The sequence below is a fragment of the Pecten maximus genome, chromosome 13 (assembly GCF_902652985.1).
Source record: "Pecten maximus chromosome 13, xPecMax1.1, whole genome shotgun sequence".
Lineage (NCBI taxonomy): Eukaryota > Metazoa > Mollusca > Bivalvia > Pectinida > Pectinidae > Pecten > Pecten maximus.
In genome coordinates, this window is record NC_047027.1 from 18,921,292 (window position 1) to 18,945,124 (window position 23,833).

Consider the following 23,833-nt stretch of genomic DNA (forward strand, 5'->3'; position numbering starts at 1 on the left):
AATATTTTGCGGGGGAAGAAAATTGATAAGATTTACCTTTTTTGCTTAATGTTAAATCTCACAATGTAACTGAAATTAATATGCAATCTTCTGAATATTTGTCCACAAAAAATGAACAAAAATTTGAACAGAAAATTGAAATTAGAGATTTTTGAAATGATAATTATATGGTACACCCACAACACTCATGACATATGGTTGCACTGGAGAATGCAAGTGGTGCGACAATGAGAAACGTGTAGGGGTTGTTCAATAATGAATCATGACGTAAGAGTAGTATACAGTCAGTTGTTATAAAATAATGCATATATTGAGCATTTATATAGGCCCAAAGTGCTAGAAATTTGTAAGTAGCAAATGCAACTAGAATGGAAATTTGAGAGAACACTTGTTTATTTTTTCCTGAAAATATACAACCGAGAATCCAGTGTGATGTAACAAAATAAAAACTGTCTGATAGTTATAAAATTGAATTTGCATTTCCAAATATGACCATACAATTATTGGAATTCTGTCTGAGACATTATATATAATTACTGAAGAAACAAGACAACAAATTCAATACACCTTCTAGTTGTAACAACAGCTCAAACCATTAATTTAACTGTCCTTGGGTAGAAAATAGAAAATTTAAACTCTTGTGCTGGAGCGGTTAGCAAAAAGCCAACCGTATATAGACTCGGGCTAACTAAACCATAACCGGATAACTAGTCATTGGTGTTGCACTCTGCTGTGGTATGCAAAAAAATTTTATAGTACTGTACAGTACACCAAAGCTTATTGGTTCACACATGTACACTGTTCCATGAATACACACTGAGACAAATATGCCTAATTATTCATTGCGTAATACAAAATATGATCTTGGCTGCTAAAATGTACACAAAAGAAACAAAACCAGTAATTATAAGTAGTATTATTTCAAGAGCGGATACGGAGATTTGAACAGGGGAGGAAGGGTTTGGGGAGCATTTACCATAGAGGACACTAACAGCTGTTACCGGATATTTCAAATGGTAACAGGATGACACCATCGATAGGACCAAACCGAACCATGAACCAGATATCCGGTCACCCGTTCAGGCACTAACTCAAACAAATGCTTGATACTGGTGAAGAATTATTGGAAGATGGATCATCATCAATGAATGACCATGTAAACAAAAAAAACATGTATTACAAATGTCAAAACAGTGCACGATTCTCTACTAAAACTCTTAAACTCATTCTTTCGGTGAATCAGAATGCTGATTCTATCACTCTGACAAGTGTTTTATTTGCTTCATTTTTATTCATGGAAAATGTCCATATAGTACAAGTCACAATTCTTTAAGGATCAGCATCTTTCGGAGTCCAATTACTGTTTTGCAAAGACAACAGAACCAAATAATGATTTTTTTCTAGGTGGCAATTGCTTGTGAATTTGCTACTCTCAGGAACGCAGAACTCTAACAAAACAATCGTGTAATTTAAAGGGACAATTTAGTCAAGCATGCTTTTTATAATTCAGACAGAAACGATAAAACATATATCCAGACAAAAACATTTGCGGTCAATAAATTATCTCTACGTAGCCAATGTCCATTATGGTCAGTTTAAGTTTTGGGAAAGCCCACGTCAAATATAGCTATACCCAAATATAGTGTGACTTGTTGCGCCCTCTGGCGGGAACAGAGTTGGTTGTAAGTGACGACACGGTAGATCCGATGTATACTTATTTCTTTGGATTTCGTTTTAACAACATGCGTGGCAAACAGTTGTTACATGTATCATAATTGATAGATTCAATAATGATTTATTGTTTTGACAATTCAAATCAACCAAACACAGGTTTATTCCAGGGTCACCGAACGGGAACTCGTGTTCATGTAACTGTGTACACACATGCATGTATACGGCCGATACGTATGCAGAAAAAGATTGTATTTTCATTTGTGTACGAATGCAAACAAACGCTAACACCAATCAGGGTGATTTATTTCATCCATGATGTAATCAGAACAATACTTATAACAAGTACGAATGGAATTATGATAATGGAAGTTGTACAGAACAAAAATATCGCACTCAACATTACTCCGTAGGCCGATCTAGGTGAAGTCTCGGCAAACTCGCTCGCAACTGTTCATTGTTGTCGCAACCGTTCGAAAAACTCACATCTGTTATATTCATGACCATCAGTAATTCTCCATATATTTTGTTTATCCATTCACTGTCTACATTTGGTACGAGGCCCGCAACCTATAGTTAAAATATCAGTTAACAGCTTCAAATGCAAACCAATGTTGTTTACAGTCACGATACGGGACTGTGTTTGCACACATGTATACAAAGTGTGTAGAGACGACTTGCTCATTTGCATATAAATCGTATGGTTATACGATAATGATCCCCCTTACAATTAATTAAAAAACGCATGGAAAACATAAACTTGTATCAATATGACCAAGGATAGTTCATAAGGAGAACTGAAGTACACTTTCATGAAATAATTTGTGAAATGATAAAAAAGTAAACAAACTTGACTAAATTGTCCCTTTAAGAGATGGACAATTTGTGTGTATTTTTCTTGTCTTAGTGTTATCTATTTGTCATGCATATTAAATGAAAGAAGAAAATTGTCCATTTTTAATCGAAAAACTTTGCATCACAAAACTGATCGAATTACCTAGGTAATGTGGATTATATCGTATTGTTCAGTTTACTGAAAATATGAAAAGGTCAATCTTGGAAAACAATCAATTTTAGACTTAGAGATATAGTTCAACTGAAATGCTAGGTAATCCTTTTTCTATAGTACATGTAAGTACCGTTTGTAACACATACAGACAATCAAGCTTTAAGTTAGAGTCAATGTAGAGGTATTTGACTTAAGATTTCTACTACCTACAAGGTTTGGTACAGAACTTGCATATATATATATCTCCAATGATAATAATTCACAGATTGAAAACCGGCTAAAAATGAACAAATACTCAGGCTGTAGTGAAACTTATCTTTTACTTATCTGATTGGAAGTGATCGTAATAAATAGTTGTTTGTCCTCCTGTCTGTTTGGTCAGTGTAACAAAGGCTCCAGTGTATCATAAAATTGTGTTATAGGAAATCCAAGTATTATCATAATCAATGGTTGTTTTATTCAACACGAGAATAAAAATAAAAGATTTGAGGAAGATTTTTGGACTAGATATTCTGAATACTAGGCCAGTGCTTACCAAAGTTCAATACTTAAAATTCATTCTACTTACATTAAAAACCAACTTGGTCGTATTGAAGTACAACAACTTTGGTGTAACAGTTTTTGACTGTGTTTAAAAAGTTAGTGTATGTTGTCATCTTTATACGAGTTAGTGTACTGTGAAATTGTACCTGTGTGTAGGTATTCATGTGTATAAAAAAAATAGCCAGGAGTAACCAGTTTGCATGTGACACATATATAAAACATCTGACCTGTACATGTCCATATGGCAAGAAAAGAACACAAATTATGTCCACCTTGGACATTATCATTACACCTAACTTAGCCTCAGACTGTTCTGAACTCGCATACCATTTATAATGTAATATTGGAGACTAGAAAAAAAAAGCTTTTGATTTCATACCATAGATATGAATGACTATATCACATGTATTAGTCTAGAGATGTACATTCCATAGCCTCCAAACAAGTTGGGTTTTTTTCATATAAAGATTTATTCTAATGACTTATACTAAAGATGACATAAAAATATAATACTTTTGAAAATTAAAATATATATTTTCAAAAACAACAAAAATAACCTTTTATTAGAGAGTGTATTATTGAACATGTTTCAACTTTTGAAAGATAATGGCTCTTACAATTTATGATCTGGTGCAAAACCTGGTCTATTATAACATGATCTTATAAACAGGTAACAACGTTGACCTAATGACCTGGTCACCCATGAAGTGAAAAACATATGTGTATACATACAGTCTAAAAACAACCTTGCTGTAGACCTATAACTCTCTTGTCTCAATATAATTGTATCTACCAATGTAAATAAAGTCTATCATATCAATATTTTGTTTCCTATTCAGAGAAATGTTATGGTTTTTTTTTCGAAGTTTGGATCTTCAGCTCTTGGGGAAAATAAGATAATGAAATAAGTAAACATGAATTAAAAAAACATATTTCAGGCGACCCTTCACTTTTAAAACTGATTTTCAAATAAAATTATGTGACTTCAACAGGAATAACAAAGCAAAGTTACACTCAATCTGTTTAAATATATTTACCAATTTTTTATGCAGTATATATGCACATTAAAAATGCAAAAGATCAAGTTAACTGCATGTTACTAAAAATAGCACACATGTGTCGGATTGTATATTATACATAAATAATGTATCTGGCACTGAAACATGCCATGTAGGACACGTTACGGGGACTGACCACCAACGACATCGGTTGTTATTGCCTCGAGCTGGACAGGTTAGGTAACCCTTGTCATCACTTGTATACCCAATACACAAAGGACTGAGGTAGGCGTCTCAAAGGTTTATGCTCGATGACAGGTCAATATTGACACCGAGCATACCTATTCTGAACGTGTTATGAAGGTTAAGTCAAGTATCAAGAGGTCTTGTATATCTCGTGAACACAAATTCATAACATTTGGGATCACAAACAGGAAATGTCAGACTGTCAGAAACAGATTGCACAATGGAACGTTCAGCACATGTACACAATGCAGCCGAGATTTGCTATGTAGTGTTCACCTCACTTGCATTTTTGTTACACTTCAATATTTGTGGGAATCATAGACACTTTATCACGAAAATAAATAGTCTCAACATATTGCTATTTGCATGCATGCAGCTACTAACCTCTGATTTTGTGATACGGTGTTTTCCCAATTTGACCACCGCGAAGTTCCCCTTTCCGATAGTCCTCTCAATATCGTAAAATCCCACCCGAACGTGACCCTTCGATCTCTCAGCCATGACCATGGTCTATCTTTGATTAGTAAAATCCGTTCTTTTTTGTAGTACATTCACACACTCAGTCTCATTTGCTCCAAACTCAGTCAAAGACTCCTTCATATTCTTTCGCATGGCGCTTAGCCGTGTATACCGGACTGTGACGTCAGTGTGACGTCAGTATCGAGCTAGAAGTTGCCTACTAATTGCAGATGAAAGTTTCGTATTCGGCGTTGCTAAGGATGAGTCTAGGCTATGACGTAGGTTGGACAGAACGACAGTCAATAAAATTATATTAGCGGTTTTAGAATGAGTGAAACATGTGTGTTTATCACATTCATCGACGAGCTTGCATCGGGTCCTTGTGCTACCGGCTTTATAAAACGCTAATGCATTTTAATCAAGAGCGGGCACCTTGCAGTTGCAGATAAACATTGTATACAAAGATATCTTATGCATCCACATAATACGAGATAAGCTCGATAAGAGATTTATTAATTAAATTAGTTCTTGTGCGGCTTTAATCAACAACAAATAGTGCAAATTGCAAAATGATTATAAATAATATGCTGGTACATCATTCAAAGAAAACTGTACGAGTGTCATTTGTAAATAACAACTATTTGTCAACTTGATGCTTATTTATTGCATTGACAATTTCCTCATTAATTTCAAGGTAAGTGACGAAATGACCTATCTTGAAGTACTGATATTCTTTTTGTACAACGTACGTACAATTATATCAGATTAATAAGAACAATAATAAGAATAATAATTTTATCTAAAATTCAAAAGTAAACCATATTATGCTATTAATATCCACGTTGATGTACTGTGTAGGCCTCTTTAATACACAGAACGAATTGATTGAAATATGGCGGACCTTGCCCATTTGGATTGATATTTTCTGATTACTTGATAAGTTGTTTACCGAATAACCTTTCTACTCGCGTATTAGTTATAAGGAGCATTATTGTATACGTCACTGAATTATATTTTAAAACACGTATCCGGAATTTACGTATGTCCGGCTCAGACTTTGGATCGATATACGGCAACAGTAATGCATTATTCATTACGATGGCAACACGGAAATACTATTTTGTTTACAATAGTCTTTGTTGTGGTGTATTTTTTATTATTATTTTATATATATATATTTGTGATGTAGAAATATATATCTAATTATAAGATAAAACATTGAAGATATGTTAAAAAGGCTATTCTCGATTTGACAGATTGAAGGAAGAAGAATTACCCTGCCTTGTTTTTAATGCTTGAAGATAGTCAGTGGAGTGCATGCAATATGACGTAATACATCTGGAGGCAAACCAGTATCACCAGTCGCCAGCCAGCAGTTTTTTGTTTTCCTTTTTTTTTTTTTTTGGGGGGGGGGGGGGTTCTTTTTTGTTTTGTATTTTGTTTTTATTTTGTTTTGTGAATAATGTTTTGTAAGGGAAAACAGGGATCTTTCCAACCGACGTTCAATATACAAATCATTTTTCCTGTCACAAGATTCAAAACGTTACAAGCGGGTTCCCGTGTCTCCGGATGAAAGGCTTATTGAATAAAAAAAAAGGGATATTTTTTGCTCCTTCATAATTCAGATTTGTTGTATTTGATCAATGCAAGTGAAATCTGGCATTAATACGAAAACGTGTAAATTAGGAAATGTAGGGAGAAATAAAAATTACCAAATAGTTTCACGGGAACAAAAATTGAGCAAAGATACTTGGGAACCCATCTTTAAATATGTAAAAGTTGAGAGTAAAGCTCACTTCACTAGCTCAGACTAGTGAGAATTACCCTTTAGTCTAGTGGTAGGATGCTGGTTCGAAGCCTGGCACGGGTAGGATATTTTTTTGCTCCTTCCTATTACAGATTTGGTGTATGTGAGCTATATGAGATTGAAAGACTTCCTTGGAGCTAAAGAACCTGGATTGTGGTAGTCTTTGGGAGTGAAAACTTTGTGAAGGAGGGAGTAGCTCGAAGCCAGGCATTGGCAGGGTATTCAGTTTCGCTCCTTCCTATTACAGATTTGGTGCCGTTGGCTACTCCAAGTAAAACCTAAATTGTGGTTGTCTTCGGAGGCGAAGACTTTGTTTAAGAGGGAGTAGTTTAAAGTGGAGAACACAGGTAGAACTCACCTTACTATCTGATAATGGGTCGGGATGGGAGCAATTCACGATGTCGGTTTGTGGAATCCTATGAACGACTTTACGCGATGGTAGGATTACATGAAATCTCCAATGCATAACAACGTTGATCCATGTTTTCGTCACCAGTAAGTAAACTTTATGTACATTTTTGTAATCTCGAGTGAAGATTACAGTAAAAAAAAAGTCAGAGAAATATAATAGTCAATGTATTTCAAAATCTGATGTCGAATAACGTGGCGTTTGACCGAATTAGATATTACGATTCTCCAATAACACTGCGTAATGCTCTCATCCTTCTAAACAACTCCGTGTAAACAAACTGCAAGGGCTCAACCATGCCGACATTATTGACGTTATCATTTTTTGATAATTTCAGTAAGACTGTTTTAGAGTTTTGCTCATTAAGGTGTAAAGAGGCCGTATCTTAGTTGTTATGACTTGTGCCCCAGTTGTTCTTTAATATTTCATCTTGAAACTCAAGTACTGACGTCATCTATGTACATTCAAAGCTCGTCTAAGTCAGATTTAGATTCTTGTTCTACATTTTATCACAGTTACACAAGATATTACACAATATTTACATGAACAAACACACACTGACTTGCCATACACCAGTAAAATCTGATTGAGATCTTACGTAATCACTGAGGATTATAAATGGTACAAATTACCTATGATTTCCATCAGATTTCACTCATGCACACCAACTTAATGATTTTACAGAAAATTAGAGTTAAGCTGACAATAATCTTGTCCATGGCTAAACCAATACATTTACCCGGATTATTTACTTCTTTCTAATGTGTTCAATTAGAATTAGTTTGTACATTTTGGATTTTTTTGCGTAAAATGTTTTTAATATTTTGCTCTTAAATCTGCATAATCACTACATTTGATTCAAAGTAGAATTTATCCTCAATATCATTATCATTACAAAAAGTGTACATATACTCTGGTTTCTGTCTACATTCCTGTATCTTCCTCTTTCTATATTCAAGTCAAGGGCAGATAACCGAATCTTTGTTATATGTCTAACGGCTTATTCAAATGTGGCTGGCAGTAAGAAGAAGTGATAAGATATTAACATAAATTTCGTTTAGATGAATTATTTATCAAAGTTATACACTCCTGTTGGAAAATATCTTTTAACTTTAACTTCAATAACTCAATATCAAAATTTTGAACAACTCAAAATTATATATATTTCATACAGCGTTTTGCTGTGTCTGTTTAGATTTGGACTGTTGTATGATTGGACGTATGGCAGGACACAAAACAAAGAGTTCAAATCAGTTTGTAATGATTTCTTATATTATTTCTTCAAATATTTTCAAATGACAATATCAACCGTTCTGCAAATTAACAGGATCATTAAGTCCACATGTATTGGTATTCCAATAAATACCATTTTATATAGTTGGCGATGCAACTTTGTAAATTAAGCAAGTCCAATGATGGAGTTCTGATCACACTTGGTAATCCGTAGTGTACGTGTTGTCCATTTGCTGGTTGGGAATCCAACCCGGGTCTCCGGTGTAAACATATAAAATGGAACTGACCATTGTTCAAAGTTGACACGTAGGAAAATGTACTTAGGTAACAAAACATTGATAAGTGGAGAGTTCGAGTGTCATTCCTAATTGTTGGTCATCACAAAAAATTAAGCATAAGCTTGGGGACACGCTGATTAATTATGTTCCATACAATGCATTGAAACAGATATTGATAATGGTAAACACAGATTAAATAGAATATAGGAACAAAGAAAATTGGTTTATTGGTTTGTTTTTGTTTAACGTCCTATTAACAGCCAGGGTCATTTAAGGACGTGCCAGGTTTGGAGGTGGAGGAAAGCCGGAGTACCCGGAGAAAAACCAACGGCCTACGGTCAGTACCTGGCAACTGCCCCACGTAGGTTTCGAACTCGCAACCCAGAGGTGGAGGGCTAGTGTTAACGTGTCGAGACACCTTAACCACTCGGCCACCGCGGCCCCTGAACAAAGAAAAAATATCGGGAAGTTCTATATGATATATATAACCGATCCCACAATTGTTTAATTCCCGTTTCAACTGTACAATCCAACTATGATTATTTTCTTCCATCTCTGTAAGACATTCCTTTAAAATTGAAGTGTTAGTATTTTTGAGCTTTATCCAGTACTTTGATATCCTAATTTTCCTGACAATTGATAAAGAAACTCTCTCGATATCAATAAAGACCAGAGCATTTTTTTGTCTTTTTCTTCAAACCTAGCAATTGTTTAAAAACCTGGTATGTACTTTTTTAATGTCCGATGCTGTATGTGTTTGCGTCCTATGGCGGTCTCGTGTAATCCGCGACAGGACGGAAAAGGTCGTAAGGACGCTGGTTGAATTGCGTTCAAAATCCTATATTTACATCCTAACAGGCCACATTGTATTTATGTGTTACACAAATTGTATTCATATCGACATAAATAAATAGCCAAATAAAAGGTTTAAACAGTAACAGCGCAAGGTAAAGCGGTTTAATTATCTACATGTATCATCGCAGTTGGTTCATTTCGTCCCATAAAACTCCGCCAAAACTGCGGCCTCGGGTATCAATGACAACATCGGGTGACAATCAGTGTGATTAAAATCCCATATTCCTGACTAAAAATGATAACATTTAACGTTAATTGAATAAATATTTAAGTAATTTAAAGCTATTTATATAGAAAAAAGTAGTTTAACGTAAAAAAAAAAATATTTGAGGAGGGTCGAAAAGTATTATTTTCAGATCAGAGGATGTTTCGGGTGACTCGTGTATAATATTATGTTTGTCTGTAGTAGGTGAAACGGACATGAAAATAACTTTTCCTTCAAACATTTATCATATTGATAAACCCGTGAAATTATCCACATGAAAATAATAACTTAGATCAAATTTAGCAAATACATGACATAAAAACATATAAACCCGTTGATATTTTAATGTGATAAAAGGCCTAAAATTGATATTAATAAATCGATACTGTAAATAGACAGTGACGTCATAATGAGTTATCGGTAACAGGCTGCGACAGCCGCGTTGCTAAGCAACACTAATGCGATCAGTGTAACTCGTAATAACGTTATGGAGCGCGTGCAGGTGAAAAAGAGGACTTTTGTTCTAATAAATAACGATATATGCAGCAATTGGGTTTGATTTCGCTATTCATTAATTACTCAATACGATAAACGTGGTCTCTTTTCAAAGGTGAACTTTTCTATTAAAACATGTTTATTGATGCTTGTGATTTCTTTAGAACGATGTGTGCGATCGTGTTTGGTGTGGGTGAGTTCGAGTTAGGTCCCCTTGTTCCGAACAGGTATTTGACTCATTTGATTTAGATATATGTAAAAAAAAAAGTCGAATGGTGTGACCGAATAAAAAAACATGTATATTTGTTTAGTATAGTTATGAGTTTTTGTTGCACATCCTAAAGATCTCACCCACAGTCCAGCACCAAATAGAAAAGTAAAACAGCAGTATGCTTCCTATCATGTGAATGCAGTGGAATGTAATAAAAGTCTCAGTGATGTGCGAGTCAAATGCCTGTGATATGTGAATCAAGTCCCTGTGGTGTGGGAGGGAAATCATTGTGACCGAGGATTCAAATCCCCGTGATGTAAGATACAATGACACATGCAAGTCAAGCCCCTGTGTTGTAGCGGTGATATGCCAGATATAAGTCGATGTGAAGTCAAGCCCCTGTGTTGTAGCGGTGATATGCCAGATATAAGTCCATGTGAAATGGAAATCAAGCCCCTGTGTTGTAGCGGTGATATGCCAGATATAAGTCCATGTGAAGTCAAACCCCTGTGTTGTAGCGGTGATATGCCAGATATTAGTCCATGTGAAGTCAAGCCCCTGTGTTGTAGCGGTGATATGCCAGATATTAGTCCATGTGAAGTCAAGCCCCTGTGTTGTAGCGGTGATATGCCAGATATTAGTCCATGTGAAGTCAAGCCCCTGTGTTGTAGCGGTGATATGCCAGATATAAGTCCATGTGAAGTCAAGCCCCTGTGTTGTAGCGGTGATATGCCAGATATAAGTCCATGTGAAGTCAAGCCCCTGTGTTGTAGCGGTGATATGCCAGATATAAGTCCATGTGAAGTCAAGCCCCTGTGTTGTAGCGGTGATATGCCAGATATAAGTCCATGTGAAGTCAAGCCCCTGTGTTGTAGCGGTGATATGCCAGATGTTAGTCCATGTGAAGTCAAGCCCCTGTGTTGTAGCGGTGATATGCCAGATATAAGTCCATGTGAAGTCAAGCCCCTGTGTTGTAGCGGTGATATGCCAGATATAAGTCCATGTGAAGTCAAGCCCCTGTGTTGTAGCGGTGATATGCCAGATATTTGTCCATGTGAAGTCAAGCCCCTGTGTTGTAGCGGTGATATGCCAGATATAAGTCCATGTGAAATGGAAATCAAGCCCCTGTGTTGTAACGGTGATATGCCAGATAGAAGTCCATGTGAAGTCCAGCCCCTGTGTTGTAGCGGTGATATGCCAGATATAAGTCCATGTGAAGTCAAGCCCCTGTGTTGTAGCGGTGATATGCCAGATATAAGTCCATGTGAAGTCAAGCCCCTGTGTTGTAGCGGTGATATGCCAGATATAAGTCCATGTGAAGTCCAGCCCCTGTGTTGTAGCGGTGATATGCCAGATATAAGTCCATGTGAAGTCCAGCCCCTGTGTTGTAGCGGTGATATGCCAGATATTAGTCCATGTGGCGTGGGAGTCAAATCCCTGTTACATTTTTGTATGTTTTTAGAGATGTAACACGTACATGGTAAGTTGTAGAAGTTAATACACACGTCGACTGAAGCGGGGGCTAAATTAATACAAATCCATGCATGTGATGCTATTGCACTTTTTAAAGATGCAAGTCCCCGTGATGAGCTAGTCAAATCCATGTGTTGTGGGCGTGATGTGATATATAACAACTACTGCGATGTGGGGGAAATGTTACACAATTCAAGGTCCTGCGATGAAGCAAATAGACAAGTGGGAATTACATGAAAGATGTAGACCCCTGTGACGTGGAATTGATTCGATGAAACCATGTGATCTAGGTAAATGGATAGCTCTTTAATAAGGCTTGGCCACTCTCTATATCCATATCAATCTATAAATAGAAATTATATCTATTATTATTATAAATTTTATTCTCATTTTATTTGTATAGACTTGTTTTAAACAACGATTATTACTCTCAACTGTAATATTTTACGAAAGTTGATTCATCATCTAAAGGAATTTAATATCAGCATCTATTGGAAAGCTTAAAACTTCAATGATACTTACATAAATCAGTTAAATTAAATCATCAAAATCGTATTTCTAAGATCCGTTTAACTGCGTACGATCTAAGAATAGAACGTAGGTAATACATAGATATAATAGGGACGACAGGAAGTTTATCTTATGCAACGTGAACAATATGGAAGATAAATTTCATTTTATCTTTAGTAATTGTTTCACAGACAGTCGTATCAATTAGATTTAACCTTATTACTGTAATAATCCTAGTACTAGTATGTCTAAATTCATTCAGCTACTAAAAAATGGAAATTTGAAAGAACTTAACAATTTAGGAAAGTATTTCTAACATAAGTAGCTAAACGCATGAAGGACCTGTTGCTGTATCTTCTGTTGAATATTTATATACGGTAAGTATTTTTTCTATCCTCCCTTGTTAATTATATCATACCGTAAGTTGATGGTATCAAGGATGATATTATAGTGTGTATGATGGAACAGGTAAGAGTGTATATCGTTGTCCTTTTGTTATGTAAATACTGTTGTCTTTTAAGTTTCAAAACTTTCAAAATAAAATGAAATTGAATTGGATTAAATTAAATTTCATAAACTTGAAATTACAACATACACCGTATTTTGGGTGGTTGGATAGCACAGTGATAGCACACTAGGCGGCCGGGGTTCGAATCACCGACCGGACAAAAAATAAAAGTATCGGGGTCACCTATTCGACCACCTTGGCTTTCTCCGGCTCCTACACTAAGACCCTCACACACTAAGACACGTCCCACAGTAAAACTCTCCCACACTAAGACACCTCCCATAGTAAGACACCTTCCACAGTAAAACTCTCCCACACTAAGACACGTCCCACAGTAAAACTCTCCCACACTAAGACACCTCCCCCAGTAAGACTCTCCCACAGTAAGACTCTCCCACAGTAAGACACCTCCCATAGTAAGACACCTTCCACAGTAAAACTCTCCCATACTAAGACACGTCCCACAGTAAGACCCTCCCACACTAAGACACGTCCCACAGTAAAACTCTCCCACACTAAGACACCTCCCACAGTAAGACCCTCCCACAGTAAGACACCTCCCACAGTAAGACACCTCCCATAGTAAGACACCTCCCACAGTAAGACCCCTCCCACAGTAACATCCTCCCACAGTAAGACACCTCCCACAGTGAGACACCTCTCACAGTAAGAGCGTCCCACAGTAAAACCACTCTCACAGTAAGACCCTCCCACAGTAAGACCCTCCCACAGTAAGACACCTCCCACAGTAAGACACCTCCCACAGTAAGACACCTCCCACAGTAAGACACCTTCCATAGTAACACCCTCCCACAGTAACACCCTCCCACAGTAACACCCTCCCACCGTAAGATCCCTCACACAGTAAGACCCTCCCACAGTAAGACCCTCTCACAGTAACACACCTCCCACGGTAAGACCCTCCCACAGTAACACACCTCCCACGGTAAGACCCTCTCACAATAAGACACGTCCCACAGTAAGACACCTCCCATAGTAAGACACGCCCCAAAGTAAGACACCTCCCACAGTAAGACACCTCCAACAGTAAGACCCTCCCACAGTAAGACCCTCCCACAGTAAGACACTTCCACAGTAAGACACCTTCCACAGTAACACCCTCCCACAGTAAGACACCTTCCATAGTAACACCCTCCCACAGTAAGACACCTCCAACGGAAAGACACCTCCCACGGTAACCCCCCCCCCCCCCCCTCTCACACACACACACACACACACACACACACACACACACACACACACACACACACACACACACACACACACACACACACACACACACAGTAAGACCGTCCCACAGTAAAACCACTCTCACAGTAAGACCCTCCCACAGTAAGACACCTCCCATAGTAAGACACCTCCCACGGTAAGACCCTCACACAGTAAGACACTTCCACAGTAAGACACCTTCCACAGTAACACCCTCCCACAGTAAGACACCTTCCATAGTAACACCCTCCCACAATAAGACACCTTCCATAGTAAGACACCTTCCATAGTAACACCCTCCCACAGTAAGAGTAAGACACCTCCAACGGAAAGACACCTCCCACGGTACCCCCCCCCCCCCACAGTAAGATACCTCCCACGGTAACAACCCCCCCCCCCCCCCTCACACACACACACACAGTAAGACCGTCCCACAGTAAAACCACTCTTACAGTAAGACCCTCCAACAGTAAGACCCTCCCACAGTAAGATCCCTATCACAGTAAGACCCTCCCACAGTAAGACCCTCCCACAGTAAGACCCTCCCACAGTAAGACACCTTCCACAGTAAGACCCTCCCACAGTAAGACACCTCCCACAGTAAGACACCTCCCACAGTAAGACCCTCCCACAGTAAAACTCTCCCACAGTAAGACACATTCCATAGTTACACCCTCCAATAGTAAGACACCTCCCATAGTAAGATCCTTCCACAGTAAGACACCTCTCACAGTAAGACCCTCCCACAGTAAGACCCTACCACAGTAAGACACGTCCCACAGTAAGACCCTCCCATAGTAAGACCCTCCCACAGTAAGACCCTCCCACAGTAAGATCCCTCCCACAGTAAGACCCTCCCACAGTAAGACACCTCCCATAGTAAGACCGTCCCAAAGTAAGACACCTCCCATAGTAAGACCCCTCCCACAGTAAGACCCTCCCACAGTAAGACCCATCCCACAGTAAGACACCTTCCATAGTAAGACATATTCCATAGTAACACCCTCCCACAATAAGACACCTTCCATAGTAAGATCCTTCCACAGTAAGACACATTCCATAGTAACACCCTCCCACAATAAGACACCTTCCACAGTAAGACACCTCCCATAGTAAGATCCTTCCACAGTTAGACACATTCCATAGTAACACCCTCCCACAATAAGACACCTTCCACAGTAAGGCCCCTCGTGTTTTTTACCCGGACCAACAAGAATGATTGATATAAGTTGATATTTTATAACTTCGCAACTGTTGCAAAATAAATAAAGTTTACATTTTAATGTACAAACAATGAAAAGTGACCCGTAAACACGTTATACCCTTATCAATATGTTTCCTTACCAGTAATTAACGTCAGTATAAGCAGGCTTAACAGGTAATTAACGGAGACAGGCCCAGCCTCTGTATCCATATCTAAAATTAGAATCACAGGTACTTGGCACAAATTCCCAAACCGGTCCATATTATATGCATTATAGTATACTAGTTATATGGACCGTGGGTTGGGAATTCGCGGCAAGTCCCTGTGATCTAAATTACATAAAGTAAGATCGATCTACACACAACAATGATATCACTAAAATTCATCATATAGTAACGATGTAAGAATTGTTCCAAATTGATACCCTCCAACGCTTTCAAGCTATATACCGACTCTATTGAGGCCCACGACCCTTGTATAAAATCCTTCTCGACATTTTTGAATTGATTAACAAATATATCATTTTTTGGTCTAAATCATTAATTGCAGCTCACAAATCCCTGCGATATACACATATATTATTTTAGACTCATACCAAACCCCTGTGCTACAGCTAATTATCAAGTCCTTATGCAGATCCATGTGTCAGTGTGTAGCTTTTTAGTCTTAATCACGGAAACGTTTTGTAGTTATGACGTAAATGGGACCCGACGCCTTCAGTAGAAAACATCTCTCATCGAATATCGTATTGCTCACAAACAGCGAAATGGATCGGCTTTTTTTCTGTTTCGACAAATCTTTTATCATTTTTGAATCGATTCTGGGGATGATTGTGATGGTTAGAGACATCTATGACGTCATTCGGCAATGAAAATAATCCGTTTTGCTGAGCAGTAACGAGTCGAGCGGCGCGATACTGCGTTGCGTTACAAGCCGTAGTGGAGAAATGCTATTCGGTAGAATAAAGTAATTCATTGTTTTGTGTTAATTAAGTTTACCAGAATACGTTGGTCTTTATACGAAGGCTGGTTGGCAGAAACAGGGTGCGATCTACGGAGGGTCCGTTATATAGAAGAGAGGCAATTGGGTAATGAAATTACAATAACTGGGTGGTCGGGTAGCACAGAGGTAACACACTTGCCTTTCACCTAGGCGGCCGGGGTTCGATTCCCCGAACGGACGTGAAAAGGTATGGGATCACCTGTTCGATCACGTGATTTCTCTGGGTACTATATGTATGTATTTGTATATCACAGTAAACTCGAAATAACGATTACATAAAAACATTTTGTGCTGAAAACTGTCATAAGCTAAAAGACGTTGTTTTTCACGGGCTTAGAAGTGTAATATACCAACAAACACCTATGGGGGAACGCATGTGCCTTACCGCTGAAGTAGTTCACCGCAGTCAACTTAGTTTGAAGTAGGGCGCAGCAGGTTCGAAGTAAGTTCAAAAATAGCCAAAGAGGAAGTACGTGTAAGTACAGTGTTTGACAAACAATGTTGACCTTTATGTTGAACTCAGGCCACAGTTTCATCAATATTCCTTAAGGTTCATGTAAATAACATATCCAGTGATATTTTACAAGTCTATACACCACTATGTTGCAACAGTAAATCCAGTGATATTGTATAATCGTATAAATCACTACTTTGGTGCGATGGAACAAAAAGTAACTTACCAATTGTTCATACATGTAGGTACCATGGCTACCCATGGATCTTGCTGTTGACATGAATTTATTAAGCTACCTGTTAATATCAGCAAAGCATGCGTAAAATGCAAGTTTCAGGTGAACACAGAAAGCTCAAGTGGATCAGACATATTGCACAAATTAACCATAACGTTATGCGCAAAAGTGTCTACAGCAGGTAGTGCGAGCGTTTGTGGTCAAAGACTCTGGTATGTCTGGAGACAGAACCCAAAGTCTTTCTCACAGGGGCGAACGCTCTACTAAAGGCCAAAAGTGAGGCATGGTCAAGGGAGACATTAGGAAGAAGAAAGTTGTTAAGAAAGAATAGAAAAGATAAGATCCCAAATTTAGTCGCCTCTTATGATCATGAAATGGGGACAGTAGGTACAATTCTTACACCCTATCTACAAGACAGTAAGCCCAAGGCAACTGGAGTCCTCTGTGCGGACGCTGGTTTTTGCAGGCGACACCAAATGATGACCGTAACTAATCTTTTGCTATTGTTCTTTGAAACATGTGGATTCATTTTCTACCACTTAGACCTGTAGACAGGGAGTACAAATTGTACCTGCTGTCTGATATTACATGATCGTAGGAGGCGATGGTTACGCTACCTTTTTCACCTCTCTAAAACACTCAATTTATAATCTTATCTTTCCTTCCTAATGTTTCACTTGACACTGCCTCGCTTGTGACCTTAAGTGCGTGTGCCATTTTGAGGAAGGCTTTGGGTTCAGCCCCCTGGTCGAGGCATACCGGAGTTTCTTAAAACATAGTTTGCTACTCTTTCTCAACGCTCAGCATTTTGGGAGTTGAACGACTGGTTCGACCGTTGTCAATATAATGTGACCAGGTGGGGTGCCCTGCTGGAGGTCTTTTGCAGTATACGTCTGTGAGGTAGCACTATAAAGTTGTCATCAGATTGATGCTATCTCAAGGACACAAGCACGCAACACCTAAAACACTCATCTTAAGGAAGCCGTCCTTAAACTACCAACTCCGTTAATAGGGCGTTTATAGTTTATAGTGCAAAAATCCGTTCTAGGGGACAAGGTGGCGGTATGCGAGGGTGGCGGTATTATCGAGTGGCGATAGGTCGAGGGATTACTGTAGTTTGTAAATCACAGTATACTTGAAATGTCGATAATGTAAGCAGCATTTTTTTCTGAAAACTGTCATAAACTAGGAGATGTTGTTTTTCACGGACTTAAGGGGCATCTAAACAGCAAATCCAGTCAAAACATTGATATTTTACAGGCATATAAATCCCTATTAGGGTGCAATGTCACAGAAGTAACATGATGAACTTTTAGTATGTATCATGGCAAACCCTGGGTCTTGCTGTTGACATGTAATTTGTTAAGCTGTTTGTAAATTTCAACAAAACGTAAGAAATATGCATGTTTCAGGGGGACATAATTAACTCATTTGTATCCCATATATTACACAAACTTGCCATGTCGTTTTGCTCACAAGTGTCTAAAGCACAAAATAGGAGCATTGGTTTGACCAGCTTTGACGTTATTATATGTATAAACGCTGTTTTTATTTTGACCTTGAATTGCAAATGGCGGTCGTGAATGATATCACACAAATATGGCATATAAGGAGGTATTTAAAACATCAAAAATGCTCTTATTAGACAATATAAAGTATTCTTGCAGTGGCAAGAAGACTGCTTTTATGAAAAAATGTTCAACCGCTGAGTTTGGGGTAAAATATGCCTATTTCTGAAAAAGGCTGCAAACTCACCATTTTAACAAATTTACATTCAAATGTTCATGTTACTATGATGAGATGTCTTAAAAGTACGATATAGGAGTTTTGTTATTAACTGAAATGCCTCCTTTAAGCCATATTTGTGTAATATTATTCTCAGCTGCCATTTGCATTTCAAGGTAAAAACAAAATAAGTGTTTATACGTACATACAGTAAAATCCGGTCAAACAAATGCTCCTACCCTGTGCTATAGACACTTGTGAACATAACAGCATGGCTATTTTTCAGGTTTGATCATTTGCGTGACTTAGAATTATTCCATGCCAAATCTTACCACAAAGTTACTCTACAGAAGAAACTGGTAACATCTATAGCATATTATTGGTGATTGTAAGAAGCTATATGTCCAAACAAACATTTTGGTATATTACATGACATCTTTTGTGCAAATCTTAAGGTATTTATTCGTGTTTGAAATTCAACACTATTCTAATATATAGATGACCCTTAAAAGGGTAATATACCAACGAACACCTAGGGGGAATGTATGCGCCTTACCACAGGCACGTGGCAGACTGTTGTTCATTGAAGTAGTTCACCGAAGTCAACTAGGTTGAAGTAGGGCGCAGCAGGTTCGAAGTAAGTACGGACGCAAGTGCAAGTACAGTGTTTGACAAACAATGATGACCTTTGCTGAACTCCGGCCACAGCTTTTACAAGCCTATACAAAAGTAATTTGACCAATTTTTAATGTGTACCATGGCTATCCATGGATCTTGCTTTGACATGAATTTGCAAAGCTACCTGTTAATTCCAGCAAAGCATGCATAAAATGCAAGTTTCAGGAGAACACAGAAAGATCATATGGATCAGACATATTGCACAAATTAATCATGGCGTTATGCGCACAAGTGTCTATAGCAGGTAGTGCGAGCATGTGTTGTCAAAGGCTCTGGTATGTCTTGGCAAGGGGACAGAACCCAAACTCTTCCTCACATGGGCGAACGCTCAACTAAAGGCCAAAAGCGAGGCAATGTCAGGGGAGACATTAGGAAGAAGAAAGTTGTTCAGGAAAAAGAGACAATATAAGATCCTAAATTTAGTTGCGTCTTATGATCATGAAATGGGCGCAGCAGGTACAGTTCTTACATCCTACCTGCAGGACAGTAAGCCCAAGGCAACTTGAGTTATCACACGGAGAACTCTGTGCGGACGCTGGTTTTTGCATGCGACACCAAATGATGACCGTAACTTACCATTTGCTCTCGTTCTTTGAAACATGCCGATTCATTTTCTACCACTTAGACTTTATCAACGTTTCCGTAGACAGGGAGTAAAAATTGTACCCGCTATCTGATATTGCATGATCGCAGGAGGAGACTTTTACGCTACCTTCATTTTACCTCTCTGAAACATTTTTTTCCTGATGTCCCTCTTAACGCCGCCTCTTTTGGCGTTGGAGTTGAACGTCCGTGTGCCTATGTGAGCATGAGAATGAATTCTGTCTAAAGACAGTGACGTATGTAAGTCGTTAAAGTTGTACTTGCTGCCTTGTTCCCTGCTTCACTCTCAGCACAGAAACGAATATACATTAAACAAATTATATACTTTACGCTATCTTTACAACGGTATTTGTCGGTATCGATTTGGATTTCTATACTGTCCATGATAATTTGATATTTTTGTGTCAAGAATTCGTGTTTACGCTGTCCACGGTGTAGCATCTTCGACATAAATATATTCAGATTATTTAGTTTATCATTTGGATAAAAATTTCTCATTCTACCTTCAAAAATACCTAGTACTTTAATGACCAATTAAGAATAAGAGAACAATTTTGAACAACCACATATATTTTTCGTGTGACAAACTTGACATTGTTTCCTTTTAAATCTAAGTAATAAAAACTTTTGGGGTAATTGTTCGTTGAAAAACAGCGGGGAAAGTTCATATATGTACGTATTTGTATATCACAGTTATACTCGAAATGTCGATAATGTTAGCAGCATTTAAAAAAAAAATTAAAACTGTCATTAACTTGAAGATGTTGTTTTTACAGACTTTAAGTGTAATATACCAACGAACACCTAGGGGGCGCATGTGCCTTACCGCTTTTCTTTAACCCGCGCTCACACCTGCCAAGCAGGCACGTGGCTGACCGTTGTTCATTTGAAGTAGTTCACCGCAGTCAACTTGGTTGATGTAGGGCGCAGCAGGTTCGAAGTATGTTCAAAATTGGCCAAAGAGGAAGTACGTGTAATAACAGTGTTTGACAAACAATGTTGACCTTTATGTTGAACTCAGGCCACAGCTTCATCAATGTTCCTTAAGGTTCATGTTAATAACATATCTTTTGCAGTATACGTCTGTGAGGTAGCACTATAAAGTTGTCATCAGATTGATGTTATCTCAAGGACACAAGCACGCAACACCTAAAACACTCATCTTAAGGAAGCCGTCCTTAAACTACCAACTCCGTTAATAGGGCATTTATAGTAGTTTGTAAATCACAGTATACTTAAAATGTCGATAATGTAAGCAGCATTTTTTTTCTGAAAACTGTCATAAACTAGGAGATGTTGTTTTTCACGGACTTAAGGGGCATCTAAACAGCAAATCCAGTCAAAACATTGATATTTTACAGGCCTTTAAATCCCTATTATGGTGCAATGTCACAGAAGTAACATGATGAACTTTTAGTATGTATCATGGCAAACCCTGGGTCTTGCTGTTGACATGTAATTTGTTAAGCTGTTTGTAAATTTCAACAAAACGTAAGAAAAATGCATGTTTCAGGGGGACATAATTAACTCATTTGTATCCCATATATTACACAAACTTGCCATGTCGTTTTGCTCACAAGTGTCTAAAGCACAAAATAGGAGCATTGGTTTGACCAGCTTTGACGTTATTATATGTATAAACGCTGTTTTTATTTTGACCTTGAATTGCAAATGGCGGTCGTGAATGATATCACACAAATATGGCATATAAGGAGGTATTTAAAACATCAAAAATGCTCTTATTAGACAATATAAAGTATTCTTGCAGTGGCAAGAAGACTGCTTTTATGAAAAATTGTTCAACCGCTGAGTTTGGGGTAAAATATGCCTATTTCTGAAAAAGGCTGCAAACTCACCATTTTAACAAATTGACATTCAAATGTTCATGTTACTATGATGAGATGTCTTAAAAGTACGATATAGGAGTTTTGTTATTAACTGAAATGCCTCCTTTAAGCCATATTTGTGTAATATTATTCTCAGCTGCCATTTGCATTTCAAGGTCAAAACAAAATAAGTGTTTATACGTACATACAGTAAAATCTGGTCAAACAAATGCTCCTACCCTGTGCTATAGACACTTGTGACCATAACAGCATGGCTATTTTTCAGGTTTGATCATTTGCGTGACTTAGAATTATTCCATGCCAAATCTTACCACAAAGTTACTCTACAGAAGAAATTGGTAGCATCTATAGCATATTATTGATAATTGTAAGAAGCTACATGTCCAAACAAACATTTTGGTATATTACATGACATTTTTTGTGCAAATCTTAAGGTATTTATTTGTGTTTGAAATTCAACACTATTCTGCTAAATAGATGAACCTTAAAAGGGTAATATACCAACGAACACCTAGGGGGAATGCATGCGCCTTACCGCTTTCTTTAAAACCTCTGTGCGGACGCTGGTTTTTGCATGCGACACCAATTGATGACCGTAACTTATCATTTGCTGGTGTTCTTTGAAACATGTGGATTCATTTTCTACCACTTAGACTTTATCAACGTTCCTGTAGACATGGAGTAAAAAATGTACCTGCTATCTAATATTGCATGATCTTAGGAGGCGACTTTTACGCTACCTTCCTTTTTTCTCTCTGAAACATTTTTTTCCTGATGTCCCTCTTAACGCCGCCTCTTTTGGCGTTGGAGTTGAACGTCCGTGTACCTATGTGAGCATGAGAATGAATTCTGTCCAAAGACAGTGACGTATGCAAGTCGTTAAATTTGTACTTGCTGCCTTGTTCCCTACTTCACTTTCAGCACAGAAAAGAATCTACATTAAACAACTTATATACTTTACGCTATCTTTACAACGGTATTTGTCGGTATCGATTTGGATTTCTATACTGTCCATGATAATTTAATATTTTTGTGTCAAGAATTCGTGTTTACGCTGTCCACGGTGTAGCATCTTTGACATAAATATATTCAGATTATTTAGTTTATCATTTGGATACAAATTTCTCATTCTACCTTCAAACATACCTAGTACTTTAATGACCAATTAAGAATAAGAGAACAATTTTGAACAACCACATATATTTTTCGTGTGACAAACTTGACATTGTTTTCTTTTAAATCTAAGTAATAAACACTTTTGGGGTAATTGTTCGTTGAAAAACAGCGGGGAAAGTTCATATATGTACGTATTTGTTTTTATCACAGTTATACTCGAAATGTCGATAATGTTAGCAGCATTTAAATAATTGTTTTTTTAAACTGTCATTAACTTGAAGATGTTGTTTTTACGGACTTTAAGTGTAATATACAAACGAACACCTAGGGGGGCGCATGTGCCTTACCGCTTTCCTTTAACCTGCGCTCACACCTGACGAGCAGGCACGTGGCTGACCGTTGTTCATTTGAAGTAGTTCACCGCAGTCAACTTGGTTGATGTAGGGCGCCGCAGGTTCGAAGTTCAAAATTGGCCAAAGAGGAAGTACGTGTAATTACAGTGTTTGACAAACAATGTTGACCTTTGTTGAACTCATCAACATTCCTTACGGTTCATGTAAATCGCATATCCAGTGATATTTTACAAGTATATAAACCACCACTTTGTTGCAACTGAACAGAAGTAACTTGATCAATTGTTAGTATGTTTAACAGCCAGGGTCATTTAAGGACGTACCAGGTCAGTACCTGGCAACTGCCCCACGTAGGTTTCGAACTCGCAACCCAGAGGTGAAGGGTTAGTGATAAAGTGTCGGGACACCTTGACCTCTTGGCCACCGCGGATTGTATGTATCAAGCTGCTTGTTGATATCGACATAACATGCGTAAA

At 37.9% G+C, this 23,833-nt stretch overlaps 2 protein-coding genes across 2 annotated transcripts in view; one reads left to right on the plus strand and one right to left on the minus strand.

Moving 5' to 3' along the window:
* Positions 1–5,108, minus strand: part of LOC117340294 (serine/threonine-protein kinase SIK1-like) — a 49,716-nt gene extending 44,608 nt beyond the window's left edge. Inside the window, exon 1 of the mRNA XM_033902060.1 lies at positions 4,852–5,108. Coding sequence (XP_033757951.1) covers positions 4,852–4,974 — 123 coding nt within the window. The 5' untranslated portion in view covers positions 4,975–5,108. The remainder of the gene's footprint in view (positions 1–4,851) is intronic.
* A 5,677-nt stretch (positions 5,109–10,785) lies between these two features.
* On the plus strand, positions 10,786–11,889 carry LOC117340519 (keratin-associated protein 10-7-like). Its single transcript, XM_033902278.1, has one exon. The coding sequence runs from the start codon at positions 10,786–10,788 to the stop codon at positions 11,887–11,889; it is 1,104 nt and encodes a 367-aa protein (XP_033758169.1).
* Positions 11,890–23,833: the final 11,944 nt, after the last annotated feature.